The 22,821-nt window shown below is 46.0% G+C and overlaps 1 protein-coding gene across 1 annotated transcript in view; it reads right to left on the reverse strand.

Annotated features, from left to right (window-relative positions):
• Positions 1-22,821, reverse strand: part of SLC6A19 (solute carrier family 6 member 19) — a 111,463-nt gene that overhangs the window by 76,530 nt on the left and 12,112 nt on the right. Inside the window, exon 2 of the mRNA XM_039524671.1 lies at positions 6,373-6,593. Coding sequence (XP_039380605.1) covers positions 6,373-6,593 — 221 coding nt within the window. The remainder of the gene's footprint in view (positions 1-6,372; positions 6,594-22,821) is intronic.

The raw sequence follows: 22,821 nt of genomic DNA on the forward strand, positions 1-22,821 counted from the left end.
GACATTGTGTATCTTTTGTAGTCACGTTAGAATTTTTAATAGTTTTTTAAAGAGATACAACATGTTAAACAATATCATTCCACTGTGCCACAGTAAATATTCCACTTTCAAAAAAGAAACTACAAACAAGGCCAATGAAAAAGAAAAACAATTACCACTAATTTCTGTTTTAGTGTTTGGCCCTTAAAAAGGGTCAGCCATGGCATTGTGTGTAGGAGAGAGAAACCCTCAAACAAGTCTAAATTTAAGTTTTATCCTAGACAAATATCTGGAAGATAAAAGTTCTCCGTCAGCTTCAAATATTGATTCTTATTTCAAGTTAATATAATGAATTTAGATTTTAAGAGTCCCTATTTCATTACAATCCAAAAATCATAATCTACTCCAGTCCCTTTATATTGCTCAGGTAGCACAAAACAAACAGAGTCTATCAAAATAAACATAATTTATTGATAGGATTTTTTAAAGTGCTCAGCATAGGCCTAGCTCTGTTCACATTGAAATCAATAGTGAATCTTGACTTATGAAAAATCCCACTTTATATGTATAATTATATAAAAAAAGTTAAGACATTGAAGTTGCAAAGTCAAGAACTCAAAAGTTAGGAAATGTTAAACAAATAATTAAGATTACCCATGTAACCTTGATTCTGTCTCTTTGTGTATATAAATTATGATACAATTTTTAATAATGTGATATTTTTCATGGGATTCCTGTCTCATTCAGTGCATTGGGTGGACTGCATGGCTAGCTATACATTTTTTTAACCTCATTGTTCAATGTGTGATCCTTATTTATCACACCCCAACCAAACCCTGCACTGAATACAGAATTATTCATTTTTCTCATGGCTTTATGGTACCTTACTGCTTTACAAACATAAAAACAAAAGCATTGTCATACTGGGACAGACCAATATTCCATCTAGCCCTGTATCCTCTCTTCTGATTTTGGCCAATGTCAGATACATCAGAGGGAATAAACAGAACAGGGCAATTTTGAGTGATCCATCCCCTGTCATCCAGTCCCTGCTTCTGTCAGGGACAGGATGACACTCCATTGGGGCAGAACGTTGGTATTATCTCCATTTTACAGATAAGAAAAAGAGGCACAGAGATTAAGATCAAAATTGCCACGTGCCCACAAATTTTGGATGCCCAAACTGAGACGCTTCGAGCTGATTTTTAACAGCATTTATGTAGCTTGATTTCAATTAGAGTTAGGCACATTGGGATTTTCAAAAGTGCCTATCTTTATCTTCAGATACCTTTAAAAATCTGGACCTTAAAAAATCTGCAGATTTTTCAGCATACTTAGCATTTTTATGATATTTTATATGTTCAAAGCACAGTTCCAGTTGACTTAGTTGCAATTAAGAATGCTCAGCTGCTCTGAAAATCAGGTGCTAGGTGCCTCATGTCATACACTCAGAAAGGGAGTCAATGGCCATCTGTGAAAATCTTGTTTCATATGAATTGACCAGTATTGCATTGGAACTCTGTGGCAGAGGCAGAGCTAGAATCTAGTTCTTCAGGGCAGCAGACAAATGCCTTAACCATGACACCATCCTTTCTCTTCCTACAATCCCCAGCCTCATTTACTACACACCTTCCAACTTCTGCAACAACCACCTTGTTCACTACACAACCCTGATTCATTCCAATAACACAATCTAGCCTGTGCACTGAATGAGTTAGGAGTCCTGTGGGAAAAAATGTTAGCATGTAACTGAAGATATGTACCCCTCTGTTGACTTAAAGCAGCAAAGTATTTCCTAATTCTTGACCTTGTAACCTTACTTCTTTTAATGCATTTTTTCTTTTTAGTTTAATTTCCTATGATTTTTGAAAAGCCTACTGAAAAAATATATTCCATCACACTGAACCATATTGTCCCCACAGGTTATAAAGAGATTAGGCACCTTTAGAGCTACAGATTTCTATTACTTGAGCTAATGGAGCAACTGATTGCAATAATAATCTTTTATGTGGATTAGCCACTAGAGGGAGAGAAAAGACCCATTTTACCAGTGGGTGTCACAGCTATTTGCTGATAGCAGAGAAATTTGAAGCTTGGGAATTCTAGGTTTGAGTCTAGGTTATAGAGAGGAATCTATAATATGGAGATATACCTATCTCATAGAACTGGAAAGGACCCTGAGATATCATTGAGTCCAGCCCCCTGCCTTCACTAGCAAGACCAAGTACTGATTTTGTCTTAGATCCCTAAGTGGCCTCCTTAAGGATTAAACTCACAACCTTGGGGTTAGGTGGCCAATGCTCAAACCACTGAGCTATCCCTCCCCACAATGGATGCAGATCCTTCTTTCCCTATTCCTCATTCCTCTTCTGTCCCTGTCTCCTAGCATGTACTTGACTGCTTATCTGTGTCCCTACCTCTCCACCCTCATAGCACATCTGCCCCATTTCTCCCTTGAAGCCTGTTTCTGCTTCTCTCTTCCCCTCTTGAGTCAGGTGCTTCCCTCTTCTCTTTCTTGTCTGGGGGAAGCACTGAGACCACAGGAGAGACAGTCTTTATTCTCTCAGTTCTGGTGCCAGGAGGAGCAATTGCAGGCAAATTCCTGCACAGCCTCTGCAGTCCTAGGCTGTAACGTGCTCAATTGGTCTGTGGGAATGGCTTATGGTCAATCTGATGACAGGTAGGAGCTATGTGGGGATGGAGAATGCTCAGTGGGGCTGGAATCTTTGGAGAATAATATTTCCAGCCTCTAACAAACTTCTTTTGAGCCTGTCAGCAGTGAGACTTTTTTTAAAAACTTGTAACTCAGTCAAATTTAGGTGAATTTTCCCAGGGACAGCATTCCTGAATTCCTGATTTTAAACATACATACACATAAAAATGACATTCAGGGATGTATTAATAGTATTAATAGTGTTAATTAAAACTTAACAGGAAAGACAAGGGATGTAACTGTCCCACTCTATTCAGCACTGGTGAAACCTCAACTGGAGTACTAAGAAAGATGTGGACAAATTAGAGAGACTCCAAAGGAAAGCATCAAAATTTATAAAAAATTTAGAAAACCTCCCTATGAAGGGAAGTTGAAAAAATTGGGCATGTTTAGTCTAGGGAAGTAGTTCTCAACCAGAGGTCCAGGGCCCCCTGGAGGGCCATGAGCAGGTTTCATGGGGTCCTCCAAGCAGGGCCAATGTTAGACTCACTGGAGCCCAAGGCAGAAAGCCCCGCTGTGCAGAGCTGAAGCCTGGGGCCCTGAGCCCTGCCTCTGGGGCTGAAGTTGAAGCCTGAGCAACTTAGCTTTGCAGGGCCCACTGTGGAGTGGGCCCCAAGCAATTGACCTGCTTGCTACCCCCTAATTCCGGACCTGGCTTTTATATGCAGAAAACCAGTTGTGGTGGCACAGTTGGGCCATGGAGTTTTTATAGCATATTAGGAGGGCCTCAGAAAGAAAAAGATTGAGAACCCCTAGTCTAGGGCATTGGTTTTCAAACTGTGGGCAGGCCCCCCGAGAAGGGAGTGCAATGACATCAGAGGTGTGGAAGCAGGGAAAGAATTAACAAGGATTTGAAGGGAATTTTAATGCATGTCAGTCAGTTAGCAAGAGTTAGGCTAGCTGTGACCCTAATGACATGAGACTTATAGAAGCAAGGATAGTGTGAGGCAGAGGAAAAGAACTGTGTAAAAAGTTATTACGACCTTGCAACTTGATAACCAAATATGCAGGCTGGCGTCTTCTAGGAGTGAGACAAATAAGATAGCAGAAAGGCTTATGTATAAACAAAATGTATTTGTTGCTTTTTACCGTCTGTATTATTGCTAGAAATTGTCTGTAACAAAGGTATAAAGGCTTGCTGTAATTGTTTACCAGTTGAGAGACCTGTCCGGGACTGGGGCAACCCTGTGTCCTATGGCACTCTCTCCCTCCATTGTAATTACTGGAGAAATAATAAAATATTTGATTTTGCTGCACCCAAACGAAAAAGTGAGAACTGAGTTTTTCTCCGACAGAGGGTTAGTGAGCAGCATGGAGTAAGCTGCATCCTGTGAGCCCTGCCTGGTGATGCTGTTAGGAAGCTGCTGCTTTTGCCTGACTAGAAATTTTGCCCTTGCTTGTGTGTCTGGGGTGTGTGGGTGTGTGTGCTTAAATTCAGATTAGGCAGGCAGCATGCACACTGCATGGGTATCACATTTGGTGAGAGGGATAGGAGTCGCTGTAGCTGTAGCCTCAGGCTGTCAGAAAGCAGCAGTGCAGAGGAAGTGGAGTGTCCCATCCAGCTGCAAGTGGTTTTGCTCCATTTAGCAGCAGTTGGAGGCAGCTGGGCAGCTGGTACCTGCTCCTGACGGGTGTGCACAGGGAGGCAGTCAGTGATCAGAGATGCCCCTGTCTCCCCACCACTCACAGGCATCCAGCACCAACCCCGTACCTTCTTCAGGAACCCACTACTCCCTGCATCCTCCCAGGCACCCACAAACCACTATCTCCTGCCTCCTGCTCTCCCAGGTATTGCCATTTTAGCTGGCTGGGATATGTCTCTTCAGTTTCCCATATTGGTGGGACGGGGGGGTGCACATGGAATATAAATCTCCTCCAGGGGTGGGGAGGCACACAGCAATAAAAAGTTTCGGAATCTCTGGTTTAGAGGGGAGCCATGATAAATCTTCAAATATGTACAAAGTTGTTATAAAGAGGCTAGTCATCAATTGTTTTTAGTATAGTGAGAAAAAATGAGGAATAGAGTCAAAGTGTTGCTGGATATGGTGGGACTTTGATATATGAATGTACAACTCCTTTCTCGAGATAAGGTCAAGCAACCAGTTGGGAAGGGCAAAGGGCTGGGGGCTGGGGGATAAACACTAAAAAACAAGAAAAAGGTGGCCTTGGCCAGGACACAACCTCACTCCCTACTTCTCCCATGGGGTACAAAAGAGGTGGTACCAAAGCCCTCAGACTCACGACCACCCAAAACAGAATATGACTATAAATTTTAAGCAGTGGCGCCAAGGATGTGCACTCAAGGTATAATTGAGCCTTCTAAGAAAGAGGAGGGGAAATGGGAGAAAGCTCTGCTGGTGTACAGAACAGTGAATATGCTTGCTTGGTAACCCAATAACCATCACATTGCCTTGGGACTCTGGTCTTTTGCTTTCTGTCTGCATAACAAAAACCAAGGGAGGGCAAGTGGGAGCTCTAACAATTGATATCATATTTTCTGGGGGCTGTATCTCAGGAACCTCTTGTTCAAATGACCTCACATTTGGACCACTATCCTGAAATCAAGGAGATATAGTAAATTACAAGGTAATCTGAGTAAGCTTGTGGATTTTGGAGCACTTAGAAAAACTGGCTGTTAAACTATTCTCAACTTTAACTGTAGAGGTGCTACACCCCACTATCATAATTTGTATTTATTCTGACATCATAGATATACCACAAACCAGTCCAAAGCTAATGAAGACCTCTAAGCTGTAAACCCCTTGAGATGTGTTATATACTGGCAACAGTAGCTTTCCCTCAGCCGCTCTCAGAATCATGCCCTTGAAGTGCAGTTTGTTGGATCACTTTTTGTATTAAAAATACATACTACTTATGAAAATATATTTAATATATTTAACAATTAATGTGAAATTAAACTATATTTATAGTATTTTAGTAACAATTAAATATGTCTGTCCCCTTACTAGATAACTTATTATCTTGAGAGTTTTCAGAGTAGCAGCCGTGTTAGTCTGTATCCACAAAAAGAACAGGAGTACTTGTGGCACCTTAGTGACTAACAAATTTATTTCAGCATAAGCTTTCATGATCTATTCTATGCAGCCGAAGAAGTGAGCTGTAGCTCACGAAAGCTTATGCGAAATAAATTTGTTAGTCTCTAAGGTGCCACAAGTACTCCTGTTCTTTTTATCTTAAGAGACTGCCTCAAAATATCTGAGTTCATATTGGCATCACTTTTATTTGAAAACCACCTCCATCAAGCAAGTGATTTTTATCAGTCTCTTGAGTGTTTGCTTAATACAGGTTACTGTGTATATGTTACTGCAATATATGTGTTAAGTAAAAAATTGCATTTATATTATTTCTAATATACCATGTATTTTAATATGAACAACAGAAAAATTTTGTACTGTTACCTATAAGCAATTTATGTGATCAAGCATGGGTTCCAAAAGACAAAATATTTTTCTTGATATTACCAATATACCCAAAATAGATATACTTAGAAAGCTAAATGAAATGCTCATTTCACAAGCTATGAACATGGAAATAAACACAGAATTTGTGTAGAAATTGACAATATTACTGTCATATGGAATGTAATATTCAGTATACACAAGCTTCACCAGATAACAGTGGCTGACTTCTGTTCCCCAAATAAATAATTAAAAACATACCTCCTCCATGGCTCTGGCAGAGATAAGGAAATCGCCATACATTTCCTAATCCCACACAAAACCCTATACAGGTTAGCATGTACTGAGCCTTGTTATCCCATTTTGGTCTTGTATCAGCCTCTTCTTTCTCAATGGTTTCAAGTTCTGAGTGGGAAGGTATCCTATTGTCCAGGCCTGGGTTGGGCAGCTGAAGCTTCACCATTTTGGCTGAAATTACTGCCCTAGAAAAGATTTAAGGGAACAAGTAGCTGGTTATAAGTCTGGACAAAATGGGAGCATTTAATGATGGCTTCAGCTATATATAATGAACCTTTGGCACTAAACTTGAAAGTGCAGACGAGTCACAAAAAGAAGCGTCAGCAAATCATTTCATTAACCAAGTCAGCTCTGGTACTTATTAATGCCTTATCTGCCAATGCTCTATTGAACACTTTGTTCTGTTAGTACAAAACATCATTACCAGTTACTGCCATTCAAGGGGTAATTTGCCCTAAAAATTCTAATCACCTAACAGATTGTGAAATACTCCTTGCCACTCCTCCTATGCAAACTCAGTTGTAATACACATTTAGCACTATCAGCTATAGAGTAAAATGATTCCAGCAGATTCAGAGCTAATAAGTGGGTTCCAGACTTCTTCCAGAAGAATAAATTTTATGAAAGTCTGTGTCATGCATAATTTCCTACAGAACATTTATAAAACCTTATTTTTATCTCTAAATCCCAGTAAGGGGAATTTTTACTGATACATTTACCTCTTATTTGGCTAGATAATATCACTGAACAATGTGACCAGAAAGGAAGGAGAGGCACAGTGATTTAAAAACCCATAGCCTTCAGGTTCATAAGTGTTTACATCTAATCATCACATGATAAAGTCTCAAGAAAGGAGATGCCTTTTTATTAATAGGCTTAAAGTCAATAATGATTCCTTAGCCTTATTTATGATTCTATAGTAGATTGTTCAACATTAAAAAAGAAACACTTGCCAACAAGTATGACAGTTGCCACCGTTTTTTCTTATTCTCTTTATGAGTGAAACTGTGGCATCCCAGTTATTATTGTGGGTAACTGTTTTCAAATGCTGTGTTTCTAATGACAAGCATTATTGTATACTAATATAAAGTTAACACACTGTAAAATTTGCATTTTATCTTGTACTAAGGTCCACAGATTCACTGTGATAACGTTTCAGGCTATCAGTCAAGTGTGAGAAGGAAATGATATGCCCCAGCCCATAAGAACCCAGCTAGTTTTCATTCAGCTCCCCCCTTCCTGCTGGTCCTTGGAGGGGCGATGTTACTTGTTCTCCCCTAACCCCTGGGATTATCTAGCCCTACTCTTCTCACTGCCTTGTCTCACCTCTCGGTGCCAGCCTCTCACATTCTCCCTCTTTACTCCCCCAGAGGTTCCTGTCTCCCACCTACCCTCTGCACTCACCTATGCTCCCTTCCCCTGAACAGTCCCACTCCTTCTCCCTTGCCTCTCTCAGCTCCCCTTCTGCACCCACATTCTCTTTCATTCTCCTCTATCTCATCCCACACCCAAGTTCCCCAATCCCCCCTTTATTTATCAGCTTTCCTCCACATTCCTCAGCACATCCCTCAATCTTCCTCTTGCCCTGCAGAACCCCATGACCTTGCTACTTCTTCATATTCTCCAGTTCCCTCTTCCTGATAACCTCCTCCTGCCTAGCACCTCCATCCACTGCATCCTCCTTGCTCCCTTCTGAACCCTTATATGATACCATGTTTTATATGTCTGTATTTTGGTTACATAATGTGATATTAAAATGTAAGTGTAAAGAGAGACATTTGCAGTATATTAAGTGTAGCACATTTTTTCCATTGCTATGGACAGGAAAGATAAGCAAAGTCTCGCTGTAATTAGTTTCCTAAGCTGCTACTCAGTTCAATAGATGGTGGTGAAAAGGACTTTTGATGGGATAAAAGTCACAGAATCAAAATAATAATATGTAATCTCTTTAAAAGGAATGTGAAACTTTAAGGGCGTGCATGGAATCTTTGTATTAATGCATTTTGATACATTTGTGTTTTTAATGAGGCGTGGGGGGCCCAAATGTTCTTAATGTCCAGGTTCCCAATAAATTTTAATCTGCCTCTGGACAGAGGTCTACCCCAACTCCTCTCCATTCCTCAAAGTATATGGACAAAGATGTTTGTATCTGTGGATCTTTTAAGACAAGGTTTGTCTATGGCGGATGGAGTCCATAGGTGGTATGGGAGGGCATTGCCCCCCAAATTGCAAGCATCAGGCAGGCAGCCCGAGCGTACAATGCAATGAGTTTCTCAGAGGACACAGCAACAAAGAATCCTGTGGCACCTTATAGACTAACAGACGTTCTGCAGCATGAGCTTTCGTGGGTGAATACCCACTTCTTCAGATGCAAGTGGTGGAAATTTCCAGGGGCAGGTTTATATATGCAAGCAAGAAGCAAGCTAGAGATAACGAGGTTAGTTCAATCAGGGAGGATGAGGCCCTGTTCTGGCAGTTGAGGTGTGAAAACCAAGGGAGGAGAAACTGGTTCTGTAATTGGCAAGCCATTCACAGTCTTTGTTTAATCCTGAGCTGATGGTGTCAAATTTGCAGATGAACTGGAGCTCAGCAGTTTCTCTTTGAAGTCTGGTCCTGAAGTTTTTTTGCTGCAGGATGGCCACCTTAAGATCTGCTATTGTGTGGCCAGGGAGGTTGAAGTGTTCTCCTACAGGTTTTTGTATATTGCCATTCCTAATATCTGATTTGTGTCCATTTATCCTTTTCCTTAGAGACTGTCCAGTTTGGCCGATGTACATAGCAGAGGGGCATTGCTGGCATATGATGGCATATATTACATTGGTGGACGTGCAGGTGAATGAACCGGTGATGGTGTGGCTGATCTGGTTAGGTCCTGTGATGGTGTTACTGGTGTAGATATGTGGGCAGAGTTGGCATCGAGGTTTGTTGCATGGGTTGGTTCCTGAGCTAGAGTTACTATGGTGCGGTGTGCAGTTACTGGTGAGAATATGCTTCAGGTTGGCAGGTTGTCTGTGGGCGAGGACTGGCCTGCCACCCAAGGCCTGTGAAAGTGTGGGATCATTCTCCAGGATGGGTTGTAGATCCCTGATGATGCGCTGGAGGGGTTTTAGCTGGGGACTGTATGTGATGGCCAGTGGAGTCAGAGGACACAGGAGACTACTGCTCCCAGCTTGTGTCCCTGAGGCAGGGAGTCAGAATTTTGTTTGTAAACAGAGTGATTAGCAGGTGATTAAGATAAGAAAGGGCTGTTGGGATGTTTCCTAAAGTTAAATGATCTTTTCCAAACTTGGTAAACTGCAAAAAGTAAGAAGCCTAAATTATAGAAAGTAATTGTAGATTACTTATTTAACAATTTTATTACTGACCTTGGCATAAAAAGTGGGAGTGTGCTAATAAAATTTGCAGATGACACAAAGTTGGGAGGTATTGCCAATATGGAGGATGACGTGAATATCATACAAGATGATCTGGATGATCTTGTAAACTGGAGTAATAGAAATGGGATGAAATTTAATAGGGCAAAGTGCAAGGTTTATGTCAAAAGTGTTAGGGATTAACAACAAGAATTTTTGCTATAAATTGGGGACTTAGTTGGAAATGACAGAGGAGGAGAAAGATATGGGTGTATTGGTTGATCACAGGATGACTATGATGTGGCCATGAAAGAGGCTAACACAGTCCTGGGATGCATCAGGCGAGGTATTTCCAGTAGAGACAGGGACATGTTAGTACAAGGCACTGGCGAGACCTCATTTGGAGTATTGAGTGCAATTCTGTTGTCCCATGTTTTGAAAGATTAATTCAAACTGGAACAGATGCACAGAAAGGCTACTAGGATGATCTGAGGCATGGAAACCCTACCTTATGAGAGGGTACTCAATGAGCTTGGCTTGTTTAGTCTAACCAAAAGAAGGCTGAGGTGAGAATCATAGAAGATTAGGATTGGAAGAGACCTCAGGTGATCATCTAGTTAACCCCCTGCTCAAAGCAGGACCAACCCCAATTAAATCATCCCAGCCAGGGCTTTGTCAAGAGGGCATTAAAAATCTCTAAGAATGGAGATTCCATCATCTCCCTAGGTAACTCATTCCAGTGCTTCACCACCCTCCTAGTGAAATAGTGTTTCCTAATATCCAACCTAGAACTCCCCCACTGCAACTAGAGACATTGCCCCTTGTTCTGTCATCTTCCCTCGATCTGCTGGCAATGCTCCTACTAATACAGCCCAATATGCCGTTGGCCTTCTTGGCAACAAGGGCACACTACTGACTCATATCCAGCTTCTTGTCCACTATGATCCCCAGGTCCCTTCCTGCAGAACTGCCACTTAGCCAGTTGGTCCCCAGCCTGTAGCAGTGCATGGGATTCTTCCATCCTAAATGCAGGACTCTGCACTTGTCCTTGTTGAAACTCATCAGATTTCATTTGGCCCAATCCTCCAATTTATCTAGGTCACTCTGGACCCTATCCCTACTCTCCAGCATTTCTACCTCTCCCCCCAGTTTAGTGTAATCCGTGAATTTGGGGTGCAATCCATCCCATTGTCCAGATCATTAATGAAGATATTGAACAAAACTGGCCCCAGGACCAACCCCTGGGGCACTCCACTTGGTCCCGGCTGCCAATTAGACATTGAGCCATTGATCACTACCCATTGAGCCTGACAATCTAGCCAGCTTTCTATCCACCTTATAGTCCATTCATCCAATCTATACATCTTTAACTTGCTAGCAAGAATACTGTGGGAGTCTGTATCAAAAGCTTTGCTAAAGTCAAGGTATATCATGTCCACCACTTTCCCCATATCCACAGAACCAGTTATCTCATCATAGAAGGCAATCAGGTTGGTCAGGCATGACTTGCCCTTCGTGAATCCATGTTGACTGTTCCTGATCACCTTCCTCTCCTCCAAGTGCTTCAAAATAGTTTCCTTGAGGACCTGCTCCATGATTTTTCCAGGGAGTGAGGTGAGGTTGACGGGTCCATAGTTCCCCAGATTCTCTGTCTCCCTTTTTAAAACATGGGCACTCTAGTTGCCTTTTTACAATCATCCAGGACCTCCCCCGATTGCCACGAGTTTTCACAGACAAGGTCAGCTCCCAGATTGCTGCACTGGGCAGCACAATATGGGGAGGTGGTGAGCAGCCCTCGGTTGTGAAAGAACCTGTTAAGGGAGATACAATTGCTATCTATAAATACATCAGAAGGACAAATACCTGGGAGAGAGAGGAGTTATTTAAGTAAACCACCAATGTAGACCACAGGACAAATGGATATAAACTGGCCATCAACAAGTTTAGGCTTGATATTAGGCAGAGATTTCTAAGCATCAGAGGAGTGAAGGTCTGGAGCAGCATCCCAAGATGAGCAGTGGGGGCAAAAAACCTAACTGGCTTCAGGACTGAGCTTGATAAGTTTATGGAGGGGATGGTATGATGGGACTGCCTACAATGGTGTGTAGCCTATTGGCAACTGCCTGTAGAAAAAATCCCCAACAGCAGGAGATGGGACACTAAACAGAGAGGCTCTGAGTTACTACAGAGAATTCTTTCCCAGGTATCTTCCTGGTGGGTCTTGCCCACATGCTCAGGGTCTAACTGATAATCATATTTGGGGCCAGGAAGGAATTTCCTCTGGGTTAGATTGGCAGAGATCCTGGGGTTTTTCACCTTCCTTTGCAGCATGGTTCACTTGCAGGTTTAAACTAATATAAATGGTGAGTTCTCTGTAACTTGAAATCTTCAAACCATGATTTGAGGACTTCAGTAACTCAGCCAGAGGTTAGGGGTCTATTACAGGAGTGAGTGGGTGAGCTTCTGTGGCCTACAAGGTGCAGAAAGTCAGACTAGATGATCACGATGGTCCCTTCTGACTTCAGTAAATGTATCTGAGTAGGAATATACAATTTTAAACCTAACCAGTGTCCCTTAAATGATTTGCTACGAGATGTCAGTATGTGTTAGTATGAGAGCTGAGTTAGTCTAATAGTTATTTAATTTTCTTTCTTGATATAGGAATTAGATACAGTGCTCCTGTCAGATAATTTCTAAATTATTACCTGCAAAAAAAATCTAGAGTTTTCAGTTGCCTAATCAGCCCCTAGAATCACAATTAAAGTTGCCGCCCCCCCCCAAAAAAATCTGAAATGGCACCCCTATGGGAAGGCATGGAACTTCCCCCCCCCCCCCCGCCATGCACAGCCCCATTGGCCTGACTGGAGCTGCCCCCACCAAATATAGAAGGCAAACTACACCTATATGTTTGTCTTGCCCTCTGTCCTGTCTCAGAATGCAGCACAGACAGGCTCAGACACAGAGACTGCCCCCTGCAATCTTTGAAGGTGTGAGAGTGCCTAAACAATCTGAGAAAAGTCAGAACAAGTCCAGCTCCAGGCTGTCTGAGCCAGTGTACATGACTCCAGTCCCGCACGCTAGCCAGAGGTAGTTCGCCTAACAAATGGTTGTAGAGGAACAGTGGCCCTGAGGAGTCATATGGACAGTCAGGACAGTGCAATCAGACAGCTCAATCTCCAATTCAGACAGTCTCTGTGACTTACTTTCCACTTTTTTAGTGTGTTTAGCCCTTAGGCTCCTCATGGTCCTCCTTTCTTGGGTTTCCTTTGCAGCAAAGCACCTAGGGGAGTAATGGCCAGTGGTAGACCCATCCTTCTCCTCTGAGGAGGAGAACCATTAGGAAGACAAGATTAAGTTGGGGCTAAAATACTGATTCCTGTGCCTACATTGTTGGTCATTCATCCCAACTATATCCCTATTTCATTCTTTCCTTCCTCTGTCTGCAAGTCCAGTCATTTCTCATCCTTCTCTCCATCTGTCTCAGAACAATGATCTCATTGTCCCTCTTGTACACAATTCTCCTCTTTAATCTCAAGAACCAGGTCTTTTTTGCCTCATCAGTCTACCACTGACATGGGTCTGATTTTTCTTGGGCCTAGTATGTGCAAAGGGTGGATAAAAAGACCTTTTCCCCTGACTACCACCAGGGCCAGCCTTAGGGAAAATGGCAACCTGGGTGAACCTGTATTTTGGTGCTCCTGGCTCCCGTGGACATGGTGTCCCTCCCATTGCCTCTGGTCCCCAGGGGCTCCTCTCCCTCCCTTCACCCCAAACGCCTGCTCCCCCTCCTGTGCCCCTGTGATGTTGTTGACCTGAACTGTGACCATATAGATCATTGTTGCAACCACTGTTATATATTTGCAGCAAATATTGTACAAAGGTTGTCGAGTGAGGTGTCTATGACAGGGTTATGATTGCTGGTTATGATTATGCTAGCTGTATGCATCAGTTTTGTATTTAAAGTTACAAGTATTGGCTCTATACTGTCTGTAGGTCAAACTTGTGCTATGCTTTTGGGTGAGACCCGAGACAAGTTGGCATCAGCACGGCCTCACCTGCTTGATGGCCCATTAAGGACCATTGGCTATACAACTGACCCATCGAGAGAAGGCAGATACACCTTGTGACTCAGCAAGGCATGCAAAGGCATGCCTAATGGACAGAACTCTAAGGCTTTCAAGCCATGTCTGGGCAGCTTGTATTTGAGACAAAGGAAGCACAAGCCACATGGCAGAGGATATAAAAGGCCCTGGAAACTTCTCCATTTTGTCTTCAATCCTGCTTCTTACTTCTGGAGGAACCTTGCTACAAACTGAAGCTCTGAACAAAGGACTGAATTACTCATCCCAGCTGTGGATGTACTCCAGAGACTTGATTTGAACCTGCAGTTTATTCCATCACAAAAGCTTGAACCAAGAACTTTGCCATTACTGTATGTAATTGATTCCATTTAACCAATTTTAGCTCTCATGTATATTTCTTTCTTTTTATGAATAAATCTTTAGATTCTAAAGGATCGGCAACAGTGTGCTTTGTGGGTAAGATCTAACTGGTATATTGACCTGGGTCTGGAGCTTGGTCCATTGGGATCGGGAGAACCTTTTTTCTTTTACTGGGGTATTAGTTTTCATAACCATTCACCCCCATAACAAGTGGCACTGGTGGTGATACAGGGAAACTATGGTGTCTAAGGGAATTGCTTGTATGACTTATGATTAACCAGTGGGGTAAAACCAAAGTCCTCTCTGTTGGGCTGGTTTCGTGTGCCTTAAAAGTGGAGAAACCCCAGCCTTGGGCTGTAATTGACCTGCTCTAAGCAATTTGTCCTGAATAGGTACTCTCAGTTGTGTCCCACCAAAGCCAGAATCATTACAGCCTGTACTATTGGGTTATCCGGGAGAGGGGGCGGGCGGAAGCCCGCCCCATGCTAACGGAACCCCCCCTCAGCCTAAGGGGAGGATCCACAGGGCCACGGAAACCCACTAAGTGCGGGGGACAACTAATAAAAGAACAGGGACAGGAGTGAGGTCAAAGGGTCATAAGGAGGGACCCTGATGGGGACACCGAGCAGAGAACCCCGGACAGCGCCCACTGCTCCTCGAAGGCGTCAAGGGAGCCAGCGGACGCCGCCCAGAGGAACTCCGCCCGGAGACGTGAGCGGACGAGGGATCGGAAACAAGCCCCACAGTCGCAGGAGTCTCCGTCGGCCAACCTCCCCTCCCTGGTCGCGTGGATGGCCTTTTTAGCCAGGGCGAGGAGGAGGTTGACCAGGAGGTCCCGCGACTTTGTGGGGCCACGGATAGGGAGTGCATGGATAAGGAGGTGAGGGGAAAAGTGCAGCCAGAAACGTAACAGAATGTCGGTGAGGAGCCGGTATAGGGGCTGCAACCTGGCGCACTCTAGGTAAACATGCGCCAGGGTCTCCCTCACGCCGCAGAAGGGGCAGGTGTCCGGGACAGGGGTGAACCGCGCCAAGTACACGCCCGTGCTCACAGCCCCGTGAAGGAGCCGCCAGCTGATATCCCCGGCGGGCCTCGGGACCAGGGTGGAGTACAGGCTGGCCCACCGGGGCTCCTCACCCTCCACAGGTGGCAAGAGGTCCCGCCACTTGGTGTCGGGGCGGGACACGAGGGTGAGGAAGTGAACGGTATGGAGCACGAGCGCGTAGAGTTGTTTCCTTGGCGCGGTTTGGAAACGGACCGGCTGCAGATCGTGCAGCCGGCTGGCGGAGAAGGGGCGGGGGGGCCGGTCGGGTCCACGGGGCAGGGGCCCGATGAAGAGGTCCGGAGGGCTCGGGGTGGGGGGTGGGCGGGGCGTGCCCTCACGCAGGACCCGGTCGAGGTAAGCCCGAGCAGCGGGCGGCAAAGCGGCCTTCACCTCCTGTAGTACGCGCCGGGGAGTACAAGGTCTGGAGAGCCCCATCCGCCGAGCGAGCGTCAGGGGATCCAGCCAGTCTCCCCGGTCGTAGTCCAGGAGGTCTCCGACCCTGGTGGCTTCTGCCAGGACCAACCTCTGGCGCACCGCGGGGGACTCCGCCACCTGCACACGGAGCTGAGGGTTGTGTAGCAGGGGCTCCGCGAGGAGGTCTGCCCCCTCGGTGGCCGCCACGGACCTGGTCGCAGAGAACAGCTTCCAGGTCCGGAGGAGGTCCTGGTAGAAGACCGGCAGCCCGGAGAGGTCTCGCGGAAGGCCCCTCGGGTCGAGATAAAGGAGCTGCCGGTCGTATCGGAGCCCTCGGAAGCGGCGCAGGAAGGCGTGCGCCAGGGCTCTCCATGCCGGACTACCCGCACCATAAAGGAGCCTCTGCAGTGCCTGGAGGCGGAAGACGTGGACCTGAGTGCGGAGGCACTTCAGGCCCTGCCCTCCCTCCTCCAGGGGCAGGTGGAGTACCCCTGCAGGGACCCAGTGCAGTCCTGGCCAAAAGAACTCCAGCACCACCCTCCGGAGGTCGGTCAGGAACACCGGGGCCGGGACCAGGGTGTTGAGCCGGTACCAGAGCATGGACAGGACCAGTTGATTGAGCACCAGTGCCCTCCCTCGGAGGGAAAGGCACTGGAGGCTCATTACAGCCTGTAGCAGGGTGGACCCTGCTCCTGCCCAGAGGGGCTTGAAAAGCTGCCTGCCAGGGCTTGAGAGGGGTGGCTCTGGAAGCTGGGCTGAGTAAGGAAGTGGCCGCAGCTGGGGCCATGCCCGAACTGAAGCCCTGGGGCTTATAAGAAGGCAGGGAAGCCAGAGCCCAGACAGTCTCTCTCTGCCTTCAGAGAGGGATGGGCCTGGCTGCTTGTGAGCAGAGCTAAAGTACCTGGGTGAAGCAGGGCTGGGAACAGGCTAGGGAGCTGGGGAGCTCGAGCCAGAAAAACCCCAGGCTGCAGCCTAGCGGTAGGCCACAGGTACTGGGGGTTGCAAGGGGCGACCCAGGGGTAGGAAGAGCACCAGGTCCAAACCCCTTTGCCTGTGATGAGAAGGCGGATACTGCAGTCTGTCCCAGGAGCTGGGGCTAGAGCACGACTGGGCAGTAGCCATCCTGAGGTGAAGCGGGGAAAGCAGGGTGGGGGTTCCCCGGGGAGGGGGAAACCCAGTTAAAGGGGCACCGGGATCCTGGGAGGGACACGGGGCCGAGAGGAAAACAGGCGGACCACCGGCCAGCAGAGGGCACTCCGGGCTGAAAAAGAGCTAATTCCCCGGAAAAACCAGCGGGAGGTGCCGCGGCGGTGAGTAGCCCGTTTACACAGCCCCTAATGCCTGCAACGCCCCCACCCCTTCATTCCTAATCCCTGCATCCTCCTCCTGCACCCACATGGGGAAACTGACCTGGATGCACAAAGCAGCTGGCATTACTGCTCGCTACCCCAGCCCAGACTGCTGCTCCTCTGCTCCACATACCCCTAAGGGGCTGTGAGTGGGGAGTGAGGAGCAACATCAGGACTCCTTGCATCCAGGTCACTTTTCCCGCCTGGGTTGCGTAAGGAGAAGGCACGAGAGTAGCAGCTCCTGATGCCTCACAGCACAGCCCAAGTGGGTAAAGTGACCTGGATGCTGGGAGCCCTGGTGTGTGTGTTGCGTGGGGGGGGGGGGGCAGAAAGGGGGAAACTGTGTGAGGGAGACTGTGTGTGAGCGAGTGTGTGTGGGGGTAAAAACAGCTAACAAAAGCCAAAACTGGCCAAAACACCAGCCATGTGCTGCTTCCCACTAGAAGGGAACCATCACACTATCTCATCCTTCACATTTCTCATATGAACTACCAGGGCTTGAATTAAATTTTTGTGTGAAATTGGGGCAAATTTAAGAACTGTTTAAAACATTTTAAAAATAAAAAATATGAAAAACATTAATACAGTTTATTTACAGTGTCATTATTCACACTAGTCTTGCTAGTCCTTCCCCCACAGGCAGAGAGGCACAGAGACTAGGCTCAGGACCAGCTGTTCCCCCAAAAGACCAGGCCAACCCTCCAATTTGGGCCAGACCCACATCCCTCCCCAGATCAAACTGGACTCAACATCCCTTCCCAGACTAAATAGACCCGAGCTGCATCCCTCCCTGGATTAAACCCCCTGAATTGGACCAGACCCCCCCACCCCCACCAGATCAAACTGAACCAGACCCACATCCCTCCCCATCCCTTCCCAAGAGGAAGTGGGGAAATGGGATACCGGGAGGAAGCACGAGCAGGAGAGTGCAAGAGGGGAGGACTCCTGTCTCAGACCAAGAAAGCGGGACAATCAGCGAGTTATCTTAAGTGCCAATACACAAATGCAAGAAGCATGGGAAACAAGCAGGGAGACCTGGAAGTCCTGGCACAGTCAAGAAAGTATGATGTGATTGGAATAACAGAGACTTGGTGGGATAACTCACATGACTGGAGTACTGTAATGGATGGATATAAACTGTTCAGGAAGGACAGGCAGGGCAGAAAAGATGGGGGAGTTGCATTATATGTAAGAGAGCAGTACGACTGCTCAGAGGTCCGGTATGAAACCGCAGGAAAAACCTGAGAGTCTCTGGATTAAGTTAGAAGTATGAGCAACAAGGGTGATGTTGTGGTGGGAATCTGCTATAGACCACCAGACCAGGGGGATGAGGTGGACGAGGCTTTCTTCCGGCAACTAGCAGAAGTTACTAGATCACAGGCCCTGGTTCTCATGGGAGACTTTAATCACCCTGATATCTGCTGGGAGAGCAATATAGTGGTGCCTAGACAATCCAGGAAGTTTTTGGAAAGTGTAGGGGACAATTTCCTGGTGCAAGTGCTGGAGGAACCAACTAGGGGCAGAGCTCTTCTTGACTTGCTGCTCACAAACAGAGAAGAGTTAGTAGGGGAAGCAAAAGTAGATAGGATCCTGAACTCGACCATCTCATGGTCCCTGCCTCTCAGGTTTCCGACACAAGGAAGAAAGGAGAGCAGCAGAATAAAGACCTTGGACTTCAGAAAAGCAGACTTTGACTCCCTCAGGGAGCTGATGGGCAGGATCCCCTGGGAAAATAACATGAGGGGGAAAGGAGTCCAGGAGAGCTGGCTGTATTTTAAAGAATCCTTATTGAGGTTGCAGGAAAAAAAACATCTCGATGTGTAGGAAGAATAGTAAATATGGCAGGCGACCAGCTTGGCTTAACAGTGAAATCCTTGCTGATCTGAAACGCAAAAAAGAAGCTTACAAGAAGTGGAAGATTGGACAAATGACCAAGGAGGAGTATAAAAATATTGCTCAGGCATGCAGGAGTGAAATCAGGAAGGCCAAATCACACTTGGAGTTGCAGCTAGCAAGAGATGTTAAGAGTAACAGGAAAGGTTTCTTCAGGTATGTTAGCAACAAGAAGAAAGTCAAGGAAAGTGTGGACCCCTTACTGAATGAGGGAGGCAACCTAGTGACAGAGGATGTGCAAAAAACTAATGTATTCAATGATTTTTTTGCTTCTGTCTTCACAGACAAGGTCATCTCCCAGACTGCTGCCCTGGGCAGCACAGCATGGGGAGAAGGTGACCAGCCCTCTGTGGAGAAAGAAGTGGTTCAGGACTATTTAGAAAAACTGGATGAGCACAAGTCCATGGGGCTGGATGCACTGCATCTGAGGGTGCTAAAGGAGTTGGCGGATGTGATTGCAGAGCCATTGGCCATTATCTTTGAAAACTCATGGTGAACGGGGGAGGGCCCAGATGACTGGAAAAAGGCTACTGTAGTGCCCATCTTTAAAAAAGGGAAGAAGGAGGATCTGGGGAACTACAGGCCAGTCAGCCTCCCCTCAGTCCCTGGAAAAATCATGGAGCAGGTCCTCAAGGAATCAATTCTGAAGCACTTAGAGGAGAGGAAAGTGATCAGGAACAGTCAGCATGTATTCACCAACGGCAAGTCATGCCTGACTAACCTAATTGCCTTCTATGAGGAGATAACTGGGTCTGTGCATGAGGGGAAAGCAGTGGATGTGTTATTCCTTGACTTTAGCAAAGCTTTTGATACGGTCTCCCACAGTATTATTGCCAGCAAGTTAAAGAATTATGGGCTGGATGATTGGACTATAAGGTGGCTAGAAAGCTGGCTAGATGGTCGGGCTCAACAGGTAGTGATCAAAGGCTCCATGTCTAGTTTGCAGCTGGTTTCAAGTGAAGTGCCCCAAGGGTCGGTCCTGGGGCCGGTTTTGTTCAATATCTTCATTAATGATCTGGAGGATGGCGTGGACTGCACTCTCAGCAAGTTTGCAGATGACACTAAACTTGGAGTGGTAGATACGCTGGAGGGTAGGGATAGGATACAGAGGGACCTAGACAAATTAGAGGACTGGGCCAAAAGAAACCTGATGAGGTTCAACAAGGACAAGTGCAGAGGCCTGCACTTAGGACGGAAGAATCCCATGCACTGTTACAGACTAGGGACCGAGTGGCTAGGAAGCAGTTCTGCAGAAAAGAATCTAGGTGTTACAGTGGACGAGAAGCTGGATATGAGTCAACGGTGTGCCCTTGTTGCCACGAAGGCTAATGGCATTTTGGGCTGTATAAGTAGGGGCATTGCCAGCAGATCGAGGGACGTGATCATTCACCTCTATTCGACATTGGTGAGGCCTCATCTGGAGTACTATGTCCAGTTTTGGGGCCCACACTACATGAAGGATGTAGAAAAATTGGAAAGAGTCCAGCGGAGGGCAACAAAAATGATTAGGGGGCTGGAGCACATGACTTAATAGGAGAGGCTGAGGGAACTGGGATTGTTTAGTCTGCAGAAGAGAAGACTGAGTGGGGATTTGATAGCTGCTTTCAACTATCTGAAAGGGGGTTTCCAAAGAGGATGGATCTAGACTGTTCTCAGTGGTACCCGATGATAGAACAAGGAGTAATGGTCTCAAGTTGCAGTGGGGGAGGTTTAGGTTGGATATTAGGAAAAACTTTTTCACTCAGAGAGTGGTGAAGCACTGGAATGGGTTACCTAGGGAGGTGGTGGAATCTCCTTCCTTAAAGTTTTTAAGGTCAGGCTTGACAAAGCCCTGGCTGAGATGATTTAGTTGGGAATTGGTCCTGCTTTGAGCAGGAGGTTGGACTAGATGAATAGTCCATATTCTATGAATCTATGAAACCTCTCTGTGCCCTGGGAGTAGAAATTGTCCCTGGGGTATGTGGAGGAAGTCGCTCATGCCCTTTGTACCAGCAGGAAGGTGATACTGGCAGTAGATGACTGGGACTAATCAGGTGAGGAATCTGTGTGAAAACAAGACAAAACAGCTGAAGTGTCTGTACACCAATGCAAGTAGCCTTGGTAACAAAATGGAGGAACTAGAACTACTGATGGAGGAAGTGAAACCAGATACTATAGTGGTAACAGAAATGTTGTGGAATAGTAGTCATGACTGGAGTACAGGTATTGAAGGGTATGTGCTGTTCAGGAAAGACAGAAAAAAAGGTGGTAGAGTAGCATTGTATGTTAATGTTGAGATAGATTGTAAAGAAATTAGAAGTGTTGGAATGGATAAGACAGATTCAACATGGATTCACCAAGGGCAAGTCATGCCTGACCAACCCGATTGCCTTCTATGATGAGATAACTGGCTGTGTGGATATGGGGAAAGCAGTGGATGTGATATATCTTGACTTTAGTAAAGCTTTTGATATGGTCTCCCACGGTATTCTTGCCACAAAGTTCAAGAAGTATGGATTGAAAGAATGGATTATAAAGTGGATAGAAAGCTGGGTAGATTATTGGGCTCACTGGGTAGTGATCAATGGCTCGATGTCTAGTTGGCAGCTGGTTTCAAGCAGAGTGCCCCAGGGGTCGGTCCTGGGGCCGGTTTTGTTCAACATCTTTATTAATGATCTGGATGATGGGATTCATTGCATCCTCAACAAGTTTAGAGATGACACTAAGCTTGGAGAAGAGGTGATATGCTGGAATGTAGGGATAGGGTCCAGAGTGACCTAGACAAATTGGAGGATTTGGCCAAACAAAATCTGATGAGGTTCAACAAAGACAAGTGCAGAGTCCTGCACTTAGGAAGGAAGAATCCCATGCACCGCTACAGGCTGGGAACCGACAGGCTAAGCAGCAGTTCTGCAGAAAGGGACCTGGGGATTACAGTGGATGAGAAGCTGGATATGAGTCAGTAGTGTGCCCTTGTTGCCAAGAAGGCCAACGGCATATTGGGCTGTATTAGTAGAAGCATTGCCAGCAGATTGAGGAAAGTGATTATTCCACTCTATTTGGTCCTGGTGAGGCCACACCTGGAGTATGACGTCCAGTTTTGGTCCCTCCACTACAGAAGGGATGTGGACAAATTAGAGAGAGTCCAGCGGAGGGCAACGGAAATGATAAGGGGGATGGGGCACATAACTTACGAGGAGAGGATGAGGGAACTTGGGTTATTTAGTCTGCAAAAGAGAAGAGTGAGGAGGGATTTGATAGCAGCCTTCAACTACCTGAATGGGGTTCCAAAGAAGATGGAGCTAGGTTGTTCTCAATGGTGGCAGATGACAGAACAAGAAGCAATGATCTCAAATTGCAGTGGAGGAGGTCTAGGATGGAAATTAGGAAATACTATTTCACTAGGTGGGTGATGAAGCACTGGAATGGGTTGCCTAGGGAGGTAGTGGAATCTCCATCCTTAGAGGTTTTAAAGGCCCAGCTTGACAAAGCCCTGGCTGGGATGATTTAGTTGGTGTTGGTCCATGCTTTGAGCAGAGGATTGGACTAGATGATCTCCCGAGGTCTCTTCCAACCCTAATAGTCTATGATTCTTAGAATTCTATGAGAGTCTGTGTGGGTCAAAATCACTTTGGTGAAGAAAGCTAGCAGAGATCCCCTCCAACAGTGATGATACAGACCCCCAGGATTTGATCTGGATATGGATAGAGATCTCATTAATCTTTTTAATGAAACAAATACTACTGAGAATTGTGTGATTATGAGAGACTATAATTTCCCAGATATACATTGGAGGACAAGTAATGGTAGGGCCCAGATTTCCCTGCATGTGATAGCTGACAGATTTCTTTACCACATAGTCATCATACCAATAAGAGGTGATGCCCTTTTAGATTTGGTATTAGTGAATTGTGAGCAGTTCGTAGAAGAACTGGTTG

Source organism: Mauremys reevesii, linkage group 2 (assembly GCF_016161935.1).
Source record: "Mauremys reevesii isolate NIE-2019 linkage group 2, ASM1616193v1, whole genome shotgun sequence".
NCBI lineage: Eukaryota > Metazoa > Chordata > Testudines > Geoemydidae > Mauremys > Mauremys reevesii.